The sequence below is a fragment of the Orbicella faveolata genome, unplaced genomic scaffold, assembly GCF_042242905.1.
Source record: "Orbicella faveolata isolate gen_17 unplaced genomic scaffold, um_ofav_v1 contig_3, whole genome shotgun sequence".
Taxonomy (NCBI): Eukaryota; Metazoa; Cnidaria; class Anthozoa; order Scleractinia; family Merulinidae; genus Orbicella; species Orbicella faveolata.
The window spans coordinates 3,137,426-3,162,898 of record NW_028301558.1 but is presented as its reverse complement, the minus strand read 5'-3'; the positions used below and the strand labels follow the sequence as shown (position 1 = coordinate 3,162,898).

At 38.1% G+C, this 25,473-nt stretch overlaps 3 protein-coding genes across 6 annotated transcripts; 1 reads left to right on the top strand and 2 right to left on the bottom strand.

Annotated features, from left to right (window-relative positions):
* Positions 1-51: 51 nt before the first annotated feature.
* Positions 52-25,155, top strand: LOC110040601 (uncharacterized). Of its 4 annotated transcripts, none has more exons than XM_089297574.1 (4): positions 52-276; positions 3,184-3,272; positions 5,280-5,394; positions 23,550-25,155. In XM_089297574.1, the coding sequence occupies exons 1-3, from the start codon at positions 219-221 to the stop codon at positions 5,382-5,384; spliced, it is 252 nt and encodes an 83-aa protein (XP_089153700.1). In that variant the 5' UTR covers positions 52-218; the 3' UTR covers positions 5,385-5,394; positions 23,550-25,155. The 4 variants fall into 4 exon arrangements, with proteins under 4 accessions (XP_089153700.1, XP_089153699.1, XP_089153698.1 ...); XM_089297573.1 differs by lacking the exon at positions 23,550-25,155 and adding an exon at positions 6,677-7,102; XM_089297572.1 differs by lacking the exon at positions 23,550-25,155 and adding an exon at positions 14,268-21,797 and having other exon boundaries at positions 54-276.
* Positions 6,366-9,234, bottom strand: LOC149106079 (uncharacterized). Its single transcript, XM_089297575.1, has 2 exons — positions 8,999-9,234; positions 6,366-7,040 (listed from the first exon to the last, which is right to left on the bottom strand). Exons 1-2 carry the CDS (start codon positions 9,084-9,086, stop codon positions 6,589-6,591), a joined length of 540 nt encoding a protein of 179 aa, XP_089153701.1. The 5' UTR covers positions 9,087-9,234; the 3' UTR covers positions 6,366-6,588.
* On the bottom strand, positions 14,736-16,642 carry LOC110040600 (uncharacterized). The gene is made up of 2 exons (XM_020745855.2): positions 16,526-16,642; positions 14,736-16,018 (listed from the first exon to the last, which is right to left on the bottom strand). The coding sequence occupies exons 1-2, from the start codon at positions 16,596-16,598 to the stop codon at positions 15,567-15,569; spliced, it is 525 nt and encodes a 174-aa protein (XP_020601514.1). The 5' UTR covers positions 16,599-16,642; the 3' UTR covers positions 14,736-15,566.
* Positions 25,156-25,473: the final 318 nt, after the last annotated feature.

The window sequence follows — 25,473 nt, the reverse complement described above, 5'->3', positions numbered from 1 at the left end:
AAGGATGAATATTTCATGAGTGAACCACGCAATCTCTATGGTAAGCAGTCGAGGGTGGTGGTGCGAGCTCGGGTTTTCCTGCCATTCGTGATGTCCTTTGACAGTCGAGAAGAGATCTGGGAATGAAGTTGACACGTCATGCAACATAAACAAAGGTAAAACAAAGAAGATCAGATCACTGAGAAGTCGTCTTGACTGCGCAAAAAAAGTCTACTCTGATGGGACGTAAAGATGCGGAAGGAAGATCGGATGTAGAAAAATTCAGGAAGAATATAGGTGAGGGCTTAATCCATGTTTAACGCTTTTGTTATGTAGCTGAAAAATCTTTTCTTGCCACCTTGAGCGTGTAGTTTTAGGTAAGGAGAGAGAGAAAACAGTTGACGATTTGGTCCAGGCGGGAGCCTCGCTACAGTCACGTACGTTGGTCCTTTAGATACTTCTTTTCGGCTGCCTCGACACTCTTGTGCAAGGCTTAAGTTTCAAACGTATCTTCCGGCCTCAAAATGGCCTGTTTCGACTTGTGTGTGCTGTCTGCTCGCTATGATGGTGAAGAAGGTATAGAGATGGGGATGGGGTGGTGATTGTGGCCACTGAGAAAGATCGAAAATTTCTAAAATGCAGTAAGAGTACGTTGGTTATATCCTAATCCAAGAACTGATGTGTCGACCAATTTCATTGGCTACGTGAGCTATGTAATCAGCAGATTTACATAGAAAGTTTGGTTCATTATAGCAATTTAAACGCTTTCTCTATTAAAATTTTAAACACACGGCATTCATGGAAGTCAGGTTTATAAGTAGAATATTGTTGTAAGTTATATAATATTAGGATTAGAATTTTACGTTTAGGATCTTAGACATTTTAGTAGAATTGGTTTTGAATTTTTTATCATGTATATTGATTAAAGATTAAATTCTTAGCGCATTTAATTGGACCAAATTTTTAAAATCAAATATGCAAAAATCAGTTTTATTGGCTACTGATAGGAAAGGAATACAATCTATTTAACAAATTGATGTAAGTTTTTCATGTGTCTGTCCTGTTATTGATCATGAATTTCGTCATGTCATTGTCAAAGTAGCTGTGGATCCACGAGGCGATAGTTGAGTGGATCTGCAGACTACTTTGACAATGTTATGATGAAATTCATTGTCAATTACAGGATAGACGCATTAAAAACTGACTTCAATTTGTTTTTTTACGATAACAGTTCACTCTCACTGGTTGACACATTGCATAAATTATAAATTCGTGTGTCTGTTCACTTATTGACAATAAAAATTAGGCAATGAGCGAGCGAGAAATTCTGCAGTTATTGTAAAATTGGTTATTGACCAAGCTTGAGGTCAAGATGGCTGGATATTGGCAGAGTTCTTTTTTTGGAAGGAACATTAGGCCAATATCCAGCCATCTTGACCACAAAAGCTTGGCCAATAAAGGATTTATTTTATGGTTTTCGCAGGAAATTTTTCTTGCTGGACACAGCAGGGTCCCAGGCAGGCGAGATAACCCCATCTTGCCCACTCGAGTAGCCAATCATAATGCAGGTTTTGGTTCATCTAGCCTGCAAACAGAGCTACAATAGCTATTAATAATAAGGAGTAATAGTCACTAATTCATTTGGATGGCAAGTGACCTGCTGTTCTTAAGTTCAACCACCCTGTTCTTAGCAAGGGGATATCATTGGCCTCCATCAGTTGGCAATGACCAAGTGTTTCTTGTCTAATAGCTAATACAGTAAAAACCCGCATAAAAGAACTAGTGGATTAAGAACACTCAGGCTGAAATTTGGCCAAAAAAGTACCATATACATAGAACATATTTAGCCTGAAAGATGAAAATTGCTCTTATATAAAAAATTGGCTGCCAGTTAGATTAGAATAACCTACTAGGATGCAATACTAAGTAGATCAATATATGTGCTAGAACATTGCACACATAGAGTTTCACAGCAAGTATGGGAATTTCCAGGGTACATTTAGCAATCGTTTCTAAGACTTGACTAATTTATGTAACTAAATGACTGTTACCTTCTGTCAATCACATTCTTTATTTGCTGCAGACACAACATGCTGACATGAAATCCATTAATTAATTAAAATGTTGTGCTTGCACATTGATTTCAACTGTTGGTAGTCTATGCAGTAATTAATTTTTAGAAACAGTTTTAAGAACACCTTAAGAACATTTTCAGGCTGATTTTGCAGAAAACACCTGATATATAAGGGGGGTGAATACGTTTTCGGATTGACGGATTTGAACTTTAAAAAGCACGTGGATTGTGGATTTTTGCTGTAAATTGAGTGGATTTGCGGATTTTGAAAACACTGTGGATCGCAGATCAGCTCTGAATTTTGGTGTGGATTCCGGATTATGCCTGTCTTGATGTTGGGATCTTGGGTCCTAAACAAAATTTGGATCATAGATCTTTCTTCAGCCTTGGTCGGTATGTTAATGAGTTCATCCAAATTGTTTCTTTTTTTAAACAAAGCACATTTAAACTCAGGTGTGAGACTGTTACTGGAATTGTACTGTCTTATAGTCATCAAGCATGTTGCCTTCTTTACTATTTGTGTGAAATTACTAGTAACAATGGCATTCGAACAGATTGAATTCGGATTTGAACAAAACTATTGGTGGATCAATGGATTTGGTGAAGAAAAGGCACGGATAAGCAGATTTTCATAGCCCTATTCACCCCCCTCTATACATGTAAGAACAAAATCAGCCTGAGCCCCCAAAACACATGTTCTTTTATGCAGGTTTTTACTGTACTGTATGGCCATTCTGCATGATAATTAGGATTTTGTTAAGATGGTGATCACAGAAAGTATAATTTCAGTCACTTAAACCAGTAACTGAGAGTTGGCATAATCAAATCTATTCTATTCTAACCTCAATTCTGCAGTGTTTTTAAAATTTACTTTGTTTTGGAATTTGACGTCTCATCCTAAGCAGCCACTCAGCCCGAAGCCTGCATTTTTGCACTCAGAGGTGTCATAATTGGCTTCTTTAGGGTTCCCTACTGCAGTGTGTTTAAAATGAGATGATACAGTCTTATGATCAGGAAACCAATTTAACCATTTGCTTCAATGTCCTTATCACTCAATTACAGTGTATACAATGTTTTTTGTTAGACCAGCATTGACATAATTTCTTTGTTATGTTTTTTTGCTATATCAGGAAAACAGGAATTCAAAGGTCGTAGCAAAAAGAAGACACTATCAATTCGTGACAAAGCTCAATCCAGGAGATCAAGTGGAACTATTCAGGTAAATTAAAATTCAGGATAACAATGATTATTATTGACTTGTGAGAACACAAGAAGAAACAACGACTGAGATAAAATTGTTCTGTTCTTTTGACATATTTTGAGTTTTCAAATCAGGTTTTAATAATGCTCAGGTTGGACATGGAACATGACTTTAGTTCATGTTGTTAAAATGTGACAGCAGGGGTAAGGAATGGTACACTCAAAACTTTTACATGTATTCAGGTGGGGGCGGGGGGGGGGGGTGTGGTTGGTAGGGGGTTATAAGAGATATTCATGAATGTTTTAAACTGAGTTGATAAAAACATCCAGTGGTATCCAAAAAAAAAAAACATCCAGTGGTATCAAAGACATTTGATACCACTGTGTTATGGAGCCCCAACTGAATCTCAAATACCATAGGTGAACAAACGCAGCCTTTTGACTTTAGGTAAAGTTGAAGCCTGTTTTAAATGAGAGATACTCTACATGTCAGCTTTTAATAACTGTTGTATGCATAAGACACTTAACAGTTCTGGACCTTAAAGGAGAGAATAAAATATGTATGTGTTGTCTGTAACTCCACATGTTCTGCACGAGATGGCATTAATGAAACAAGTAAAAGCAGCAGAAAATAAGCAGTATTTTAATGTAACTGTGACTATTAAATGTGAACTGACTCTAACGAATAGTGTCACTTTAAATTAGAGACTATTTACACATAACCAGTACACAAATGTCTCAGTCATAAATGTTACTGTGTAAGTCAGAACACTTTGATTTGATTCTGACAGGCCAGTTGTGTACTGACCAATCACAATAAAGTTCAGGACATGCTAGCAAACCTTAAAACCACAAACCAACTTACTATTGATGTTTGCTGTCTAGTTTTCTCATACCTACATGTAATTGCCTTTCCCTTTGCTACACATCAACATTTCATAAATATTTCTGGTGTTCATGGTTTTCTGAGTTTCCTATTAAGGTGGCTCAAAACAGTTTCCAGCAGTTAGATTTTGATGGGTCATTTTAACCACTCTTTATCACTTGATGCTACAATCATGGTATCGAAAAACTGCCCAATCGTTGGTGAACACGTTGTTATCATTCTCGTGACACTAGAGGTTACCATAGCAACATTCTGACCTGCTAAAACCACCCTTAATTACAGCTTTAGGGGCTTATAGTTCAAAAACCGCACAGTGAAATTTTTTTATATCAAATTTTCGTAAGCATTGATAAGATGCAACTTTTGGCAAGGTTTTAAAAAGTCTGTATGTAGGGTTCAGAGCCTTAAATTTTCAAAACTTTAAGGTGACTCCTAACCCTAAGTACAGATTCTTTAAAAACTTTGCCAAAAGTTGCGTCTTAGCATGCTTATTAAAATTTGATAATTATAAAAAGAATTTGCCTTGCCCTTTATGAATAATAAGCCCCTAAAGCTCTAATTAAGTCAAGGGTATTTTTTGCAGGTCATGCTGTGGCTATGGTAACCCATTGTGTCATGAAAATGATAATAGGGAGTTTACGAAACCACGACGGCGACGCCGAGGACAACGTAGATTAAAAAATGGATTTATATTTTACCTACAAATCTCGCGATACTCTAAAGTCATTTACTTTGTTTATCACTGTCAAAACTATCGCAAAACTAAATCCGGAACACAGCGATAAATTTGAAATAAAAATTTAAAATATTAGCCGTCGTGGTTCACGTTCTCCAGACAACGCAAAATTTGGTCATTTCACGTTGTTTTCTTGCAAAGGACGGCAAAGAAATATACCAAGAATTATAACGCACGTGCACAGCCATTGTTCTGCTCATTAATTCTTTTGTTCAGTGACGTTCCCGTTGCCGTTGCCGTCGTGATTTCGTAAACTCCCTATTAACGTGTTCACCAATGATTGGGCAACGTTTTGATACCACGATTGTAGCAGCAATTGTAAAAGAGTGGTTATAACGACCCATCAAAATCTAAGTGCTGGAAACTGTTTTGAGCCATCTTAAATGCATCTCATTTCTTTCCAGATTGTGTTATTGTATTTGTTTGTTATCCTTGCTGTCCTGGTGTCGCTGTACTTTGTGTTCTACACTGTGTATGCCAGTAACAAAGATGAAAGCCACTCCAGCTGACAAGAATGAGGTACAAACTAAAACTTCATAATCTACACTGTATTGAATTGTGGCCCTGGTTTTCTGTCTCCCTTCCATCATGCAGTAGGTACATAGCAAAAATGGATGTTGACCAACTAGTTACAGGGGAGTGCAATATAGCATTCCTTGTGTGGGGAGATACGTGTAATGGTCATGTAGTCATTAGTCAATTCACTTTTAATTACCAAAATTGGAGATATTCTCTGGATATGGCCATTGTGGTAGATGTCTACCGGGTTACTGAAACAGACACTTCTTTTTGTTAGCCGTGATATGCTGAAATTTCTTCAGCAACTACACGTGTCTTGATAATAGCAGGCAAGTCAAGAATTTAAAGAAAATGACAAAACTTTTAAGTTTGAAAGACATGTATCAACAGAACCTACTGTCATCTCCAGCTGATTGATATAGAAAGCGCGAAATGTCTGAAAATGCGAAACGGCAGATTCGATATCACTATCCACCACAATTCGCATTTTTTCTACTTATAAATTCAACTTCCAACGCTTTGTATATCAATCAACTGAAGATGACAGTAGGTTCTGGCAAAACATTTCTTTCAAACTTAAAAGTTTTGTCGTTTTCTTTAAATTCAGCAACTAAGTTGTGAAAGTTTAGAGACCTATCGCCTCAGACACTGACGAGGCTAGAAACTTAAGACTTAGAGTTAAAGGCAAACTTCTCAAATAAGTGAACCAGCTACAAGTAAACTTTTGTTGATGCCTCAGTTGCAGTGCTGCTTAGCTCCTTACTAACAGAGTTACAGTTGTCATGCAATGCTGAATGTGCAGTACTGTAAAATTATCCCAAAATCCTACACCGGTTAATCATATTACTTCAATCAGAGAAATTCTCGTAGCTAGTATAAACATTTATCAAGCTCTGTCTTATTGTCTACAACTGAATTTCGTCATGTGGAATGCAAACAGTCATTTTAGCAAACGTTACTCCTACTAAACATCAAAGTGAACATATAATTTATTGTTAGATCTACATCCGTACATGACTTGTTTAATTACATTCACTGCTAGTACTAGTGTTAGTAGCAGTTGTGATACTGTAAAACATTTAATTGGAACACTTTAGTCATTGCACTTTCGTAACATAGGTTAAAAAAAAGAGAAATTACAATCTTCAAGTATTTTATTCTGCAATACATGTAGTTCATTACACCGCTAAAAGATCAGTCTTCCGTGGTAGCGCCAAAGCAAAACAGACACCACTTTTCGCACGGTCGATCATATTCTCGTTTCTCCTTCTTCCCAGCACAGCCTCCACGTGGCGGCAAATGAACTTCGATGCCAGCCCTACATGTTTTTCCGCCAAAAAACATTGCGCGCGAAACGGCGGATTCAACCCGTTTGGAAACCTCTGCTCCCCAGGCCTCGGGCCAAAGACTTCTGATTTCCTCCTCTACAAACAGCAGCTGTCTACAAGGAGTTGTTTTGTAAAACTGTAGTACTGTGGAATTAACCGGTGCTTCACCTTCTGTGGAGACGATTTTGTTGATGATAGTCTTGGTGAAGCCCCTGTGTTCGAGCTCTGCGTTGTCCAGTTTTTGAAGGACGTCGCTGACGGCTGCCCTATAGTTGTGGTTAAACACACGAATTGCGATGTTTTCTGACGCTCTTGAATCTGCGGTGTATAAGATTAGCAAGATTTGTTATATAGCTTAATAAAGTGGAAATTTTATAATATCTTCGTGTAAACTAACTACGTCTGTTCTCAAGTTGTACTTCAAGAACTTCATAGAAAAATGGACGTGTGTGATTCAACATTGAACCCAAGAGGCGTGGGTGTAAAGCTGAGATTTTTTGCTTCTAAAGTATCCCATATTTACTGTCTTAGGGTTGTTGTTAGATGATCTTCGCACTGTTCTGGCATTTATGTGTATTTAGACTAAGAAATCCGACTTCTGTTGGCGTAAGCAGAAGGTTGTTTAGTGCAGGAGGTATCTAACTTTATGTATCAATTGTACAGTAACCAGAATTTATCCGCTGAATATTTAACAATTATTCCTTGAGTACACGTAGGATGCGGGGTGCTAAATAACAAACGAAACGCCGAGTTTATTATAATCACCTCTTATCCAACAAGGGCGAATGAAATAATTGTTTTAGTAAATTAGACAGTCAATTAGATGATGTGGGCATTTTAGTGTGATTTAAACGAAGCCATGGTCTAAAAATGGCGGGAAAATCTGTCGGGCGTTCTTCATTGTTGGGGTTGAATGAAGCATGTCAGGAAAGCGAGCGAGACAAAAAGGTTTCTTCCGAAATATCCTCACATAATCACCTCCAAAGGTTTCTACATTTTGGAAAAATGTGACGAGCGCCAGGTTTACAAGAAGAAAGGTTTCCGAGACGCCTTATTCGAGTCAAATGAAGCAAATTTTACTTGTTTGCGCGGCTGTCATCATCAAGACTACAGACTGTTAGTGTTGCTCAAAACCGATCGAGTTCAAATGCATTGAAGTATAAAAGGACAAGGCGGAATTGAAAGGTATCAAAGGTAGTAAACTTTTCTGGACTGCTAAGCTTAATATTATACTGAAAAATGTGTTTTCACGGCTAACAATAACTGAACATGAACGATGCTGTGTCGGTTTTTGGTTCTTCCTTTGAATTCCTTTTTGGTTTTCTTCTTCATTCAGTTGCTGTTGTTGTACATTTACAAGCCCTTTCGATTAAATAGGTAGTTTAGTTGATTGTGGTATTTTCTGGCTTTTTATAGTTTCCGGATTTATAGATTTGCTTCGTATTGTTTCCTTATTTTGGCGATAGAAAGCTCACCTAATGTACTTCTTTCAGCCATTTCTTTTTTTGGAAAGAGCTTTCCTTCCCTGGCGACCCACCGCATTCATATTCCATATATACAGTCAAAGACGGGTATAATGGCTGGCAACCCAAATTCAGGGAACCCATCAGAGGGCCGGGTTGTTAATTCGAAAGCCGCTTAACGTTAACTCAGGATTAAAAGTTCACCGAAGTATTACTTTTTCTGTATAAAAATTGTCATTGCCCATGTTTTCAGTGGCTTGCGATTATTTAAATTAAAAACTGAGAGACAAACTGTAGACAAAAACTTCATCGAATAGATACAAAACTGAAATCAAAATTCTTGCTAACCCTGGTTAGCGTAATCGGGCTTTGAATAACCCGGCCCTGAAAGCTACAAGTGCTTTATCCGAGGTTTAGAATTTAGGGATTAATCTCCTAAACCAGTCTCAGGAGTAAGAGTACATCTCGTATTGGAATGTGTTCCGTCTTTATATTGGTGGGAGGAATATTTCAACGAGGAGTTTTCGCCCCAAAATTGTCATGAAATCATGAACTGATCAGAGATATTATAGGACGAAATTATATTTCGAGGTAGAAAATTTTATTACATAACGCAAGCAGGTAATGTACATTAGATTTTTTATGTTTATGATTATACATAAATTACAATTCTGCCTGTCATGTTATGATCATGGTCAAAACGATTGTTAGCTTTCACAATGGAATGAAGTGGATACAGCACTAGAAGGGCACATTAGACTTTTGTTCATTGGAATTTGAAGTTAATATCTAGCTTATTACACGGCGACTTACCTTGACGAGTTGGCATTGAGCCGGTTGTAGTTACAAGAAGGCATGAAGCCAAAAATATCGCACCTATATACCATGTTATGTTCTTCATTCTAAAAGCGGAGTACTGATTCTGCGGGAAAGACAATGATACAAGACCACAACTTTAACTGGTGTTTATGTACCACTGCCAGTGCTTGTTAGAAAATTCTGCGGGGAAGACAATGATACAAGACCACAACTTCAACTGGTGTTTATGTACCACTGCCAGTGCTTGTTAGAAAACTCGACATGCATAACAGTTTCCAGAATAAAACTGATACCGCTTAACTTATCGTGGAATTTCACCTCTTGTCCTTATTTTCCCAGTTTTGGCCGCCATTATTAGTAGGGCTCTCGGAGTTCAAAATCAACGAATCGAAGTTGTGAACAAGTACAGTACTTTCTTGAGACTTTTTTATTACTGTTTCCTTCCTCTATTCAGTGAGTGTTGTCGTTCGAATATGATATCATTCAATGCTCTAGGTAGTAACAATGAAGATACCAAAAAAAATTATTTCGGTCGATTCTTAGGATGCTAATTTATTTAACCAATCAGAAAGCAGCTGTGATATGTGGTAATATAGTACCATAGTCTCTGTAGAATAAAAGTCGTGAGAATTTTTTTGTAAAGCTAAGAAACTGTTCGGTAGTTCTAGAGATTTTTCTTCAAGCCAAAACCTGACCAGTACAAATTTTTGTAATCTTAAACGATCTCTTGCTCGTCTATTACAAAAGAATAGCAAAAAAAAAAAAAAAAAGACGGCGATTCTTTCAGCGAGTCGTAACGGAAATTAAATATTCTTTCCCTTCGACCTTCACAATTAGTTTATTCACTTTTGTTTGGATTATTTAAGTCCCTCTTTCAAATTGCAGTTTCTTTATATCATCCATTACTGCCGATATCAATGAGCTGGATTCTCGTGAAAAATGTACTCGCTAGAAAATAATTCTCAAAACTATCGATTAAGGACCAATGCCTCATGTTTATGAGATTAAACTTAGCTTGAAGAACTGCCGTTCTAAAGTCTGTTTGCTACTTTAGCTTCATTGATATTTGGCGAGGTTAAAAAACGTTTTATCTTATCGGACATCAAGTTACCGATCAACATCAAGTGACTGATAATTCTGCTTACCTTGCCTCTCTGTACAACGTTGTAGTTGTGAAAGATTCTGTTTTTTGAACGACTGAACGGAGCAGAGGCAATTTATGTGATCTCGGCATTAGTAATAATAAACCCAGCCGCTTTTAAAATGAGTTGCAGACGATAATTACTTGCCATTAATAAGGAAATGTTTGATAGCTCTATTATGGTTCTTTTAACAAGTTTCAGGCCGCAATTACTAATTTCCTTTTGTTGAATAGATTCAATAAGCTCAATTTGAGGTAAGAGGTGATAAAGATCAACACCCTTGTCTTCCAATTGAATTTTGGCCATAATTCAATAAGGATAGCCCGTTACTGTGTTTGGCTGGACAATTACTCACCATTTTTATCTTCCCTCGCGGAATCGTTGCAGAAAATTGCACATTTCTTTCTTAGTTAACACCTAGTTTAGTTATTAAAGTGTGTAATGCTGTTTGCTTAATTGGTTGCGGTTTCCGTCTTGCGAATGTACCCATTCTTCATCCGTTTTCTTACCATGAATGTCAATAGGTTTTACAATTAATGCTGCACAGTATTAAAGGAGTCATTTCAAAACTGCTTCAGTTGCAAGTAGTTATCATTACTTTAGCCAAGACTTTTCTTAGGACCTTTTGGAAGTTAGTTTCTTTTTTTGTCTTAGGTTTTTATTTATTTCCCATTGACTTTGCCGTTAAGGAGTTTATTAACTGCCAGCTATCAGACGCTTCGACACCTGAAAACTATTTGTCATGGCACGATAAACTTTATCATTCGAGGGAAAGCAGGCTTTCATTCAATGTTTGATGACGAAAATGGCATAACAGAGATTACGTTTGTGGTTTTCAATTAACCTGTATTATCCACTCGTATATTAAAATAACACCTTTAAGAGAGGAAAGGGATTCCAGGGAAAAACCAGTGTATTTGACTCGTAGGGAATTGTCTCACAATGCATAGTATAACAAAGCTATGTACACGGAGCATTCGCTCTTTCCTTAGAACATAGCTCACGTGAAGCCTAGAAAATTCTGAAGCATCTGTTGTCAAGCGTCCGTTTTCAAGTTATAGAAATAATTATTGAAGATTTGGACATGTCAGGTTTGGCGGTAAATGGAAAAACAAATAACGCGCGCCAAGAACTCGCGGGCGACACCACGTGCCAGGAGCAAACAAACTCTTCCGTCCACCAGCTGTCGGTGTTGAAAGCTTAGACATTTTACCGCGGCCGTGTGAAGAGCCCACTTTGTAAATAATACATTGGGAAGTGGTTTCGTGTATGTCGTTGTTTGCATTTTTCGTTTAATTTTCCAAAGCGAGCAAACACGTACACTTAGAAACATCCCGTTGGAAAGCGCGCGAAAACAAAGGCGTTCTTCTTTAATGTAACTTGAAAGAAATTCCACAGAACAAGCACAAACTGTTGACGTAATGATGGCGTCAGTAAAGAGAATTTACATTTTGATGAGCGAAATCTGATTTTCTTTTCCTTTTTCTCTCCTTTTTTTTACTCTCAAAGAACTTTTTTTAAAAAAAGCATTTTTCTTGGTGTTTCTATCAAGTTTGGAAACACGCAAAAGCTGTGTTAACAATCGCCCATCACTTGCGTTACCGAAACATTTCTCATTCTCCAGAACACGAAAAATTGCTTTCTATTTTTTTTGTAAGAAACAAGGGAAATACTCGTTGCTAGAAAAAATATAAGACAAAATGTCGTTCTAAATAAACCATCGGACAAACAAACAGGAAGATACAAGAGATACTAAACATCAATTGACAGGGCCTTAGAGAGATCGAATTTGTTTTGGGTGTACATTTCAGTTGATTTCGTACGCCAATAAGAAAATCTCTGAGGCGGTATGGAGCTTTGTGTTAGTCCATCACACTTAAATGAAATTTGTGTTAAGGGACTCAGCCTGCACTAAGCTTGTTCCAAAACCTGATTGGTTACAATCCATGAAAAGTACCTTTACACCTCGAATGTTCAGTGTCTCGAGACAGATCGATATTAAGATATTGTCTTTAAATCAGAATATTGTACAATCTTGTATCCTCATCGTTATTATTTGAACCGGTTGTAACAGGTTTTAGAAGTCTGGCCTCTGAGCCACTGACATAAGTAGCGCCACTGCGACATTATGTAACTCTGTGTAATACCTTACCAAATTGCTTTGTAAATCTCTTAAGGTAAAAGCCTCAGTTTATGTGCATGGACCGCTTTGATAGTTTTTTCGGAGATGTGGCTTAAGTATTGACAGAGGTTTGTTGGAATTCCTCCCACTACATTAAACTTCCGTCTTAACTCTTCCTAAGCCAACAGATTTTCTCGAGATAATATTAAACTACCACTGACAACTTTATGCCGTACATCAGGTACAACAACTCATATCAAGGGTCTCAATGCGGTGGTGGCTTTTCCGGCTATCGGTTCAGTAATAGTTACGCTTTTTGACAGCTAACGGTAACTGATTTATTTTCCTTACAGTGAACAGAAATCTTAAAAATTTCTCACCATTGTTAAAAATTAATTTTCATCGTTTCAAAAAGTTGAAAATTTGTTTTTGCTACTGTATAACATATTTTAAGTCTTCGGACCATTCCGGAATGGAAAAAAGGTATTATTATAAAAATTGTTACCGAATATTTATTTATTTAAGTCCCCCGGCTTTTCACTTTACTACCAAGACACAAGACAAGACACAAGACAAGACGCAAAAAAGTCTTCATAAGAGATCTTGGAACTTTCTTGGCTAAATGATTTCTACAGTTAACATTTTTCACGGCTAACGGTTAAAACTGCCAATTTTAATTTTGGCCTTTTTTTTTACGGCTGACAGTTAACCCCATTGAGACCCTCTATGAAGGGCCTGTCAGGTTCTGGAAGGGCTTTTGATAACTAAGAGTTTAGTTGCACCAAGACATTCATCACCTCTGTATATGCCGGATTTCCATTGAAGGCGCGTGACGTACGCATTTACTTTCATTTCCTCTCGTAATTTCTTTTAACAGCCTCTGTATCAAGGTAATTGAGTTTAATAACCTCGAAACCAAATTACAAATAAATAAAACGTTTCAGGTGTTCCCGTGGAACGCACATAGAGGATATTACATGGCCGCGCGGAGTTACGAAATTTATCTTTGAGTGTTGCGCTCACTCGTGAAATACTTTCAACACAACAAGAGGAATTTCGTTTCTCCAAGCAATGAAATACCAAACGATTTCACTTTCGCGGCGAAAGGCGCGATTTATTATGTAACCATAGTGACAATGATCTTTTCACATGTGAATATAACATTATTTTCGCGTGTGATAAAGATATCATGTTTTCGCGCGAGAGATCACCTGGTATTCCATTGGTGTTTATATAATAAAACATGGTATCAGTTGTTTTAATATCTGAGCAAGCACGAACACCCTCCATACGCACAGTGCAGACACTTTCTTGTCCCAACTGTCCGGCGAAAATGAAATAAAGTCAATTTGCTGAGATTTGAGATTATCTTAATGAACACTTTTAGCCTTGTTTTCATTGGTTGTGTTTTTGACCCATGTAAGTTGTAGTGCCGCGAAAAACGAACAGACGTTGAGCGATTGTCAGTTATTGATGTTGCTCAAAACAGAATAATGTGCCCCATATTTGAATATTTAAAACAACATTTCATTTGAGAGCGGAGTTGCCGGGATTTAAGGTAGTCCTGTTCAGTGCTTAAACCAAGACCAAAATACGCTGGAAAAAATCGAACAAAAAACAGGCCATAAAAGTTCGACCCTTTCTAAGTCCAAATGATCACCTAATCGTTAGGTGAACAACCGATCGGCGAGAACCCGTTAGTCTTAGTGTTTCGAGAGCAGCAGTCCGTGAATTGCCATTAGAAAAACAAATCTGAACGTTTCCAAAATCAAACAGATCTCTGCTGACTTAAAGAGCGACCTTTCAATGTGATCTTGCATTTGATTTTGAAGAGAAGCAAAGACTGAGAGGAATCATGGTTACTCTCCAGATTCGCGGCTTTATTTACTGCACGTTGAATCAAATCAGTAAGCCAGTTGTTTTGTTTACAATTTTCAATTTCAACAGCAGAATTTGTCGAGCGTTTCTTCTTGTACACTCTTTTTTTTTTTTTTTTCAGAAGCAGCGCTGAGGCTGAGATTAGCCCAGATTGAAGAACACACTACGACCAAAGCCCAGGCTGAGAGTCACTTGACGAACTTTATGTTGACGACTTTTTTATGCAACAGTATCGATGAACTCTGCTAGAATGTAAAACTCTAGTCTACACAGTCCAATGACCAAGTGCTTCAGTTACGAACATATTTAAATACAAATAGCTTGTCTCGATTTATTCAAAACTATTGGAAGTGGTAACACAACTGCTAAATAAATTACCGATTGGAAATGGTACCTTGGGAACATCTTAAAAACGTTCCGGTCCCGGGTTAATGGCAGAAAAAAAAAATAAACTAAGAAAGTTGATCCCTAACCCGAAAATTAGACGATCTTAAAAGAAAAAAATCGAGTGTATTCAGCCATTCCACTTTGCATATAATTCATTAAGTCTGTCATAATATTTGGTGTTCCAGTTTGCCCATTTGGACTGTTTTCAAACAAGATGACAACATGTAATTTTATTCTTTACATTCGGTATTAATTAACATCAATGCACGTCTAACACACAACAGAGAGAAATAAAGGAGAAAATATAGTAATTAAACACACGGAGACGGCCTGTGAGTAAACTGTCGGAGTGAATCCATAGAATTTCAGTGAAAACTATAACAGAGATGGCCTCGATTTCGTCGTTAAATGTTACTTTATGAATTATTTGTTGTCACTTACGTACAAACCGAATAATGTAATAGTTAAACAGTTATGTGCTCGCGTTTATTTTTATCCTTTAATGTTTTAGTTATTCGAAACCCCTTCACGTGTTTTTAACGTGTCATAGTTTACTCTACCCACCTAAAGCGAACCCAAACCCAATTTGAAGGAGAATGTGTAATATCGTTTCCGTTTTCTCCGCACTATACCTTCAAAGTTCTTAAGTCTCTATACGAAGTGTAATATATCTGCTCGAAGAAATTCATAATTCTTTCAATCGATGTGTGCCGTAATTTGTATTAAATGCTTGTGTCATTACTTTATAGACCTCACGGACTCATTCAAATCAATCGTTATTCTTACAAATATTAGGTTTCGGACACGCGAGTCAATTTTTAATTTTGTTAACGATTCATCGGAAATAATATATCTTCTGTAGTACATGCACTATTGGAAAATGTCAGTGACTAATTTATTGCAAAATTAGTGCGTTGCAAAGTTTGATGTGATGTTGTAAGTTCAACAGCTCATACAAGAAATAGGCCCTTTAGGCCGTCTCCCTCATTATAGTATTAGTATGCAACACTGAAAAGCAGCTATCCTTTAACGTTCACTGAACCGATGCTATAAAGCACATGAAACAAGAGTTCGGGTTCGTACATCCTGGAACCGCACGCTTAACTTTCTTTTTCAGCTGACATCTTTTTGAAGGGAAATGAATTTCAATTCCGGCGGTGCATCGCTGGTTTTTCTCCCTTCTTTTCGCTGCCTCTTTTTGCACTTCGCTGGACACTTCATGCCCCCAGACACCAGGGATACTTCTGCGTAATTCGTCTTCAACCATTGCCATTTTTTGACAAGGAACTCTTTTCTGGTAGCGCACAATCTTAAGTAGCCGTGATTCATCTTCGTCTTCGGCTGTTTGGGAGAATGTTGTCGTTTTTCGGTAACCTCGTTCTGTCAGAGCTGCCGTGGTCAATTTTCTCTCCAAGTCCTCTCTGCTAACGGTGTAGCTTCTGTCGAATATACGGATGTCGATCTTCCGTTCTGCCGTTGTGGTTTCTGTAAACAAAAACACTGATTTCATTAATAGCTTTTGGGAGGGATCTGAATGCGGAAGGTGAGCTAAAAGAGGGTCACACGCCAGGACACCAAACGGATACATTTTGTTTCCGGGATAACGAAAACCTCTTAGTAAATGTCACATATTTAATCTTGTATTTAACTTGTGTTTAACGTGGTATTAAACTTTTTTTAACAGAGTCAATCAGTTAATGCTCTAACGTTTCTGTGCATGAATCCATTTTAATTTGGACTGACTAAAACAAGTTCCATGCATTGTGTAAAGTTTTGACCCAAAAAATCAATAGCACAAAATCAATGATTTATTTATTGATGGCGTCTTTGTCGTTACGTTGTAATCGCTTTTAAAAGCAAACAACGAAGTGATCATGTATGTATGGCGGCGGAATGAACTATTTTTTCTTGTGTGTCACTCGTTCTCGAAAGCTTTATCTCCGACATTTCAATTAAATCTTTGTCACGTTTACAACTCAAACTAGGGCATACCTTGTATCGCTGTGAAAGCCAGAAGAAATATCAATAAGAGCAACATTTCGCGTGATCTTTGTAGCATCGTCATTAACACTTCCTCGATGTCTTCCTCAAGGATCAGAAACCACTCTTTTGACAACTTCTAGGGCCACGTCAGAATTTGGTCGGCTGTATGTTAATCAGCTAATCTTTTATTCTCGCAATAAGGAATTAGTTAACAAGGAAGTCGAACTTATCATAACTTTAGATTTAAACGTTCAGAAATCGTGAATCGTATCGTTCGTGATATCGGCGAAAAATTAAAAAGTGCGTTATCCGGGTGAATACACTAGAATGAGTAGTGCGATAAATTGTCTTTGTGGTTTGTAAATCTACACGTATGCGCAAGTGTGTGTTTAATGAGACAAAGGATAGTTGAACCATGACATTTTCTTGACATGGCAATAATTTGAATTTCAAGCCTTCAGTTGTGCCGAATTATATTACCTGCACACTTAACACATACGCTCTACATCTCAACTTGAAGGCTAAGGTTTTGTCATTGCTGTTTTTAGTTAAAAGAAAAAAAAAAGAACATTGATAGGCATTTAACCTCTCTTTACCATGTCAATACATTATCAAGGTGCACAGGTGAGGAGAATAAAGAAATTCAGCATGAGTCTCGCTATTAATGCCACGTTTCCTTTGTAAAACATTGTTTTTTTCCTTTTTATTTAATCAGATCACCTGATTATGCAACCAACGACAACTTCTCGGAGTCTCCGACTGTAATCTTTCTTTCGATATAGCTGTACTCTGTTAGAAAAAAACTCCTTCATAACGGAGTAACGTCTTTTGTACGTACAATAACTCGAAATTAATTGCTTGATGGGTACCTTTAGTTATTTCGGATATCATAAAACAGTTTCGTGAACAGTGTTTTGCTACATTGATTCCGCAGCCGTCGCTCGTAGTTCTTTGTTTACTTTACAAACCCACACACCATTCACTTTGACTTCTGATGTTGACGTATTTGCTGAACAAACCAAACACTTTAAGCCACGGCAATTAGCAGGGTGATAATTTTAATGATTCTGTCACAATTAAAGAAATAAACAGTCGTAAAAATAGTATTAAGCCCTGGCCAAACGGACTCGCAAGTAGACGCAAGTCCTCAACTGGCGTCTACTTGCGACTCCGTTTGGCCAGACCTTGCGTGCACTTGCGTTGACTTGCGATGACTTGCGCTCACTTTGGTCGAGATCAAGTTTGCACGCAAGTCGACGCAAGTTTTTCGCCGTTTGGCCACCCAACCCAAGTCAACGCAAGTTGAGTGACGTCCATTAACGTATTATTAGCCAATGAAATACAGGATATGTCTACCTTGAAGTGGGTGTTTTTGCGACCTGCGTGTACTTGCGAGGAAACTTGCGAGTCCGTTTGGCCACCCAACGTAAGTTCGTAAGTTCAACGTAAGTTCAACTTGTGGCTACTTGCGACTACTAGCGAGTCCGTTTGACCAGGGCTTTAAAGGCCACGGTTTAATACACGCACGGGAAATACACGCAGATCGAGCTTTTATTTTATTATACGCCATACTAGACTTTTAACCGAGTGTAGTAAGAAATAGAGAATTGCTTTGGTTTGGACGCAGTGGAGTCGGACAGCGAGTGTGCTACGGATTTCTATTGAGACAGCTTCGCCGAAGAAGACCTTTTCGGTGTGAGAAACCCAAGATCATTAAGCTTAACGAATAACCGAATGTTTTTCTAAGAATATGGGCATGCTTTAGCTGTGTAACAAATAATCTTAACTGAAGTGACCATGTCATTTTCGTAAAATTCCCTAATAATACGGGAGTCATTCACGTCGATAGCCAATTTTAGCTTGTGAACAGGCGTCAACTTTCGTGTGAAAGGAAATAGAAGCGCATGCATGCGTAAATGTGTGGCTTACGAAATTGAACTGCTTCGATGGGAAGCTCAGAAATTTTTGTATCTGATCTCTTAGAGACCCTATTCATAAATGGCTGCCGTAAGTTTGTAAGTTTTAAAATTAGCCCAACAAACCTTGTTTTTGAGCTGATAATTCAAAAGAATTTGTTCTCTCAAACGAGGTTAGTTGAGCTAATTTAAATGCATACAAAAGATTTTAAATTGACAGCCATTTATGAACATGGTGTATTGAGTTTCTATTAGTAGAACTAATATGTGATTTCAGTTAGACAGTTTTGCAGATTGTTCCTGTCAATCAATAAATCAAGATAACTAGCATACAACAGACCATTTGGGAGCTCCTGAAATCCTCATTTTCAGGATGAGGGTTATTGGCCAATTTTTGTTATGGAAGTCTCATTTTGGCAACAGAGGTTGCACAGGTAGCCTCGCTTTGAAAGTGAGGATTTTACGAACTAAAAAAGCTCCCATAGTGGCCTGATAGATTCAGTCATGATTTTGTTCACGTAACCGAGTGGAATTGAGTTTAAAGTTTGTAGAATGATTGGATAAATACATAAAATAAATTTATAATACCTCCAGCCTGAAAAAATGCGCACCTCTTAGTGTAGTCAACTATAGAGAGTATTCCCCCAGCTTGATGCAATACAATACTGAATAAGTGTACTGTGACGATAAGTTTTTCCTGCAACACTGTAAATTTCGGACTGAACGGACACTTGAACTGACAACTGGGGGAATCTAACTCTGGAGAGCACTGCTTGGCTGCGGGAACGGAAATTCGTCACAATTTCCTGGTACACGAGGATCTACTTCAATGGTCTTCACTACGGACGTCAAGGAAGAGACAACTTGGTCCAACAGTAGTTTATTCTGCACTCTAACGTTGAGGGTGAAACTGACATACTCGTCGGAGTAATCGATGTAATCGTAACGATGTAGCCGATGTAATCGAAAAAGCTTTACAAACGTATTTGCTTATATATCATCCTTTACACGTCAAGTGTTTACAATATGCTAATGTAACTTCAGGTATACAATACGGGCGGAAAGTACTTAATTAAGATAGCGAATTCTAATCAACACCACGAGGCTTCCAAAATTAAAAATAGAGTGCTAGGATTAAAATTACACAGGCTGAGATTAAGATAGAACAAACTTAGGAAATTAAAAGTGAGATACTTAAATTTGAAATTCTGAATTGGTGTTACCGACAGCTAGGAAAAATTATCCTATGAATAGAAAGCACTAAAACTCCATTAGTGAAAAGCAGTTCAGCTAGCTAACTTCCGAGGAAACTAATAAAACTTCATTAGTGAAAAGTAGTTCAGCGGGCTAGTTTCTGAGGGAACGGAAGGTAGATTTCAATAATAAAAAGCAACTCAAATGATCCGATAACGAACTACTTGTCTTCTAAATGAAAGTTAGTGAAACAGCGTTGCACACGCTCAGGTATACAAAGAATCGGCAAAGTACAGTGAAGAACAAAACTTAAGATCTGTAGCTGTAAACTGAAAAGAGGCTACTGTCGGTTTTTTTCCTATAATTTTCCAAATAGTAAAGAATTGTCTGTGGAACGGCGAATTTCCTCATAATAGTACTACATATTGTCGTATATGTAAGTAAAATAACAATTTTCTTTCTTCGAAACACAAATCACGGTATTTTGTTTCTATATATCTTAGTAATTGTTTGTGCTAATCTCACTAGCAATGCAGTGAATATTCAAAAGGATTGTAGATATATCTCTTCTAATAGATCTTTGCAATGATTACAAAACATACTTATTTCGTATAGTGTGATCGTCCGGGTGAGTGTAGTTCTGAAAAGAACTGTTGTTGGTGACTGACGTTTCGACAACCTGAGCGGAAGTCATCTTCAGAGTCAAGTGAATAGTGTTTGTCAGTCGATGATCTTATAAGTCTGGTCCGTTGAACGTGATTGGTCAGTATAGCCATGATGGTATTGGCTGAAAGACTCGTGTAAAGTTTGTCATCAGTCATTGGTGGGTTTCGATCCGTCTATTGTTAGTCAAGTAGGTCGGTTTTGGTCCGTGTATTGTTAAGTCGGTCTGTTAGAAGTCCGTTTGTCGGTTTCGTTTCTGTCGTGGATAAGTCGTTTGTAAGGCGCCGGTAGTTGTTGACATCTGTTAAGAGGCGTTTGTTCTAGGTTAGTGTACCAGCTTTCCAGAGTCAGTCGTTGAAAATAGTTTGTACTGTAGGTTAAGCACTGAGCAGAGTCCCAGTCAATGTTGTGGTTTGTCAGTTGATGATGTACAGCAATGTGATTGTTGGCATCACCATTTCTCGTGGCTCGTTTGTGTTCAGTCAGTCTCGTGTTAAGGTTTCTGCCAGTCTCACCAATGTAGGAAGCCTGGCAGTCGGAGCATTTGATCTTGTAAACTGCTCCCTGTCTGTCGTTAGGTTCGTCTCTGTCTTTCACGTTGGTCAGTAAGTGTCGTAACGTAGTTGTAGGTTTGTGGGCTACACGAATGTTGTAGGGCTGTAGGATCCGCGAGATGGTCTCAGAAGTGCCCTTAATGTAAGGTATAGTCACTGTAGTAACAGGCGTAGGGTTCCTGTTCGTAGCGTCAGCTTCAGTAGGTCGGTAAATGTTTCGTCTAATAAAGTCAGCGTTGTAGCTGTTTTTGTGAAAAACACGTTCAAGGTATCTGTTTTCGTCACGTAAGCTGTCCGGTGTGTCACAAACTAGTTGCGCTCGTCTCGTCAAAGTCTTTATAGTCGTGGCTTTGTGTGAAGTCGGGTTGTAGGATGATTCGTCAAGTAATCTGTCGGTATGCGTCGGTTTTCTGTACACTGTCGTTCGTAGTTCGTTGTTGTCGCGGCTTACCAAACAGTCTAGAAAAGGAAGTTTTCCATTTTCTTCGATCTCTTTAGTAAACTGGATGTCGGCGTTCTGTTTGTTTAGGTGGTCGTGAAAATCGTCAATTTCGTCTTTGTGAACGGCGGTAAAGGTGTCGTCAACGTAGCGCAACCAAAGCGGTATCGTTTGTCGGCAAGTTGCAAGGGCGCGTTCCTCCACGTGTTGCATCACAATTTCTGCGACAACAACAGAAACAGGCGACCCCATTGCTGTTCCATGCAACTGTTTGTAGTGTTTACCGTTGTACTGAAAGTAAGTCGATGTAAGGCAAAGGTTCAGTAAGTCCATGATGTCTTCTGTAGGTAACGGCAGTTCAACAGTAGATTGTTGTATAGCGGTCTCGGTACACTGTAATGCCAATTGAAGTGGAATACTGGTGAACAGTGATTTCACATCAAAAGACACAAGTTTGTAGTCGTCAGGTATCTGTACTGTCTTAATAGCGTCAATAAAGTTCTCCGTAGATTGTAGTTTGCGTCTTGATTTGTCAGTAAGGGGTTGCAGTATGGTCGTCAAGTACTTAGATAGTTGATACGTAAGGGACCCACAGAATGACACTATAGGTCGCATCGGTATACCAGGTTTGTGCAGTTTCGGCAGTCCGTAAAGTTTCGGTGGTTGAGGTACTGAGCACCTCAGTCGATAGTAGCGTTGAGTGTCAATAGCGTCAGTCTTTTTAAGCGTAAGTATTTTGCTGTTAAGTTTACGTTGAAGTGCTGGCGTCGGGTCGCGTTTAAGTTCTTCGTAAGTTTGTTTGTCGTTAACAAGTGCGTCCATTTTGTCAAAGTAGTCAGTCTTGTCCATAACAACAGTGACACGTCCTTTGTCGGCTGGTAGTATGACAATGTTGTTGTCGTTTTTCAGTCGTTTCAGTGCTTGCTGTTCGTCTTTTGTCAAGTTATTGTCAGGTATAGAGGCTGATTGTACCGTGGAAGCAATTCTGCTTCTGATGTTATCCTTATGTTGACAAGTTTCAAGTATAATTTGTCTTATCCATAATTATTTCAAGTTTTGATTTCAATTTGTTTAAATCTCTCATTTCTAGAAGCAAAAATAAACTCTACATCACCAGCCAACATGCGTGTTTGACATGGCTTATGTTAGACATGATTGCACAGTGTCTCTCTTGGAAAAAGTAGATCGTCACAGTCTCTTACACTTAATTTGTCCATCCATCACTGAAATATTTCAGAGTAGCTTATATTTACGCTATCGTACATGTAGGTTGGCTTGCATACCATCTGTGAAGTAATTTTCACTCTGCTCGATCTGCATGCAATACAAAAGAAATGAAGTGTGAAGGACAACAAAATTAAAAGATAAAGCAATTCACATTTTTTGCTTGAAGTATTTTAAAACACGAATGAAATGACGGGTTTCTAACTTTCGATCACAGCCAGAATTTCAATGTGTATACTAAACAAAACAATACAGGAACAATGAGGCCAAAACGTAACAAGATCGTAAGCTTTAATACCTTAGACTCCACAAAGACAGAAAGCGAGTGGAAAACCATCAAATTCTCTGGCCAAGAAATAATGTTACGAGCTGCTAAACACGATCGTCTTCTCGGGCCTCTTGTATGATTTCTTTGACCTCGCTACCTTACTGTTGTAACGGATACACGACCACAGTCATAAATACCTCTCCTAGCTTTCATCTACGTGTGAGCAAAAGCCGATAGGCAAAAAACAACATATTTACAAAAGCAAAAACAGCCGACCTCAAGCTTCGAGGTGTTTGACAAACTGGTAACCAGGCTCTCCAGCAAACCATGTGACAAGCGCTCTGTTCGTGACAAATCCCGCCCGCCCGCAGAAAATAACGTAGATCATGACATTCAATGGTTTACACTTCGTGTAAACCACACAATGGATGTATTATATTCTAACTTGGCTCCGAGGCATAGGAGAATAAAGCCAAAGAAATTATTTTCACCCCTAACCTCAATGTTGATATAATTTTTTGCTTTACTCCCCCGAACCTCGGAGCCAAGTTAGACTTTTGATCTATCGAAATTGACCTATCACATTTCATGTCTTCAAACACAGCAGTTTTAAACTGCCTTGTGATTAGTTAGTATCAGGAACACCAATGAATATTTAGTGGTTACAGTCAGGTACCACGTGATTGTGTTCTTGTTTCTTTATTTTTGGGATTTCATCAAAAAAAGTAGTGTTTGTATATTGACATAATAGTAATGGTCTTTTTTGACCTCTCAGTGTTGGCTTTTAGAAAGTACGAGGACTTTAAAATGATGCATCCAGTGGAATAATCAGTCTGCTCTTGTTGGTTTAGTACAAGACGAGAAGAACGTGGCATGATTTGCGCCCTCTGAGCTCGAGGTATCGAGAGGATTTAATTTTTTTAATTTTTCATCGATTTACTTTGGAGTTTATTCAATTCATAATAAGAATTTCTATTTACATGTAGAGCTGGTCTAACTTTAGCCCTTGTTTACACACATCGTGCGCGCACTTGCTTTAAATGAAGCAGGATTGTCATGGTCAGGGAAAAGTCAGGGAAAAGTAGATTTTATTCAAGGTCAGGGAAAAGTTAGGGAGTTTTGTATCAGGTCAGGGACTTTCTAAATCCCTGTTCAAAGTCAGAGAAAAGTCAGGGAATTTTATCTTAAGGTTGCTGCAAATTATTTTATTAGATGTTTTCGAATAGACAAGGCAATTTTGTTTTAAAGATTATCTGAACCATCCTTATTTTTGTTGATTCATTGTCAGAATCATCCTGCACGGTCAGAGAAAATTGTTGTACAGTTAGTGAAAAGTCGGGGACTTTGTTTTGTTCCGGTTCGTGGCAACCCTGTGAAGGAAACCTCGGAGTAGCGTAACCTGACAACCTGATCACCATTAAACTTGCTTGGCTGTTTGCATTTATAACTTTGAATTTGATCATGAAGTTAAACATCAGTCTTTTCGTAGAGCCACTTTACATTTCTTCCATGATTCTTTTCAGTTGTGGCAATGAATATTTCACCCTTTTATCATCATAACAACCAAAAAGTATTCTTGGTTGTTCCACATATCTCCACCCCCGCTATAGGCAGTGTTGTGTCTTCAAATCTCTTCCTGTTATCTTTATTTGTACTTCTCAGACACATTTCTTTAATACCAAATTCGGAAACAGCGCTGTAATTTCCTTACCAACTCTGGAAAACTTTTTGTAAGCAACATCTTTTAAAAAGAAATAGCAGCTATATGGTTCTGTTCTCTTAGTCTCTTCAGTTTTCAAGTACCCACGGCAAGCTTTTACAGTTGAACAGTTCCTTTTAAGGAGGCAAGTTCATTTCCATTGTTGGAAAATTTAGGATTCAGCTCTCGGATAACGATATATTCTGGCGTATCTTTATCTACAAAATGGGTAGAAACAATTTCTTAGGGGAGCCTCGCTCAATAATCAAAGTGTGTTAAACAAACTGTATATGAAGTGAATAAAGATAGTGAATTTTAAGTTCGGTAATGAAATGTGAAAAGTGAACTGATCAACATGACACGAACGTGGGACAAAGAAAAAATCTGAGTAGCTTAGTGGATAGAGCGCCCGCCCGGTGTTCGGGAGTTCATGGGACTCAGATTTGTTCTTTGTCCCACGCTCGTGTCACGTTGATCAGTTTACTTTTCACAAACTGTTTATTTTGTGTGCACTACACAATGCTTGTGCATTTTGGATAAATGAAATTCTTGTCAACAGGTTTGCATCTTCGGCCGAAATTTTGGCGCATATTCTGGACTAAAACATTTGGGAAGTCTCCAACGAAATTGTGCTTTGTTTGAATCCGTTGCCATATACAAGAAATAAACAGTTCCTTGCTCACTTACTAAGTGTCTGTTAGCCTGGGGAGTGGTGGAGCAGCCATGTAAAAGGGACACGAATGCTTGTCAGAAATACCGCAACCTCGGTTTCTGTTGGCTCATGGTCATCATTACACCCTTTTAAGGGTTTAATGATTAATGATTTTGATTAATGTTTAATGTTTAATGATTAAATGATTTAATGATCTAATTAAAAGTGGTCCATTCCGAGACAACCGAGATTATTTCTAGTTCTTAATAGCCTAAACTAAAGTAGTTGGAGGTGACATGCATTTTGGTGAACTGCACAATCCCGGCGTTCACCACTCACTGGACTGGC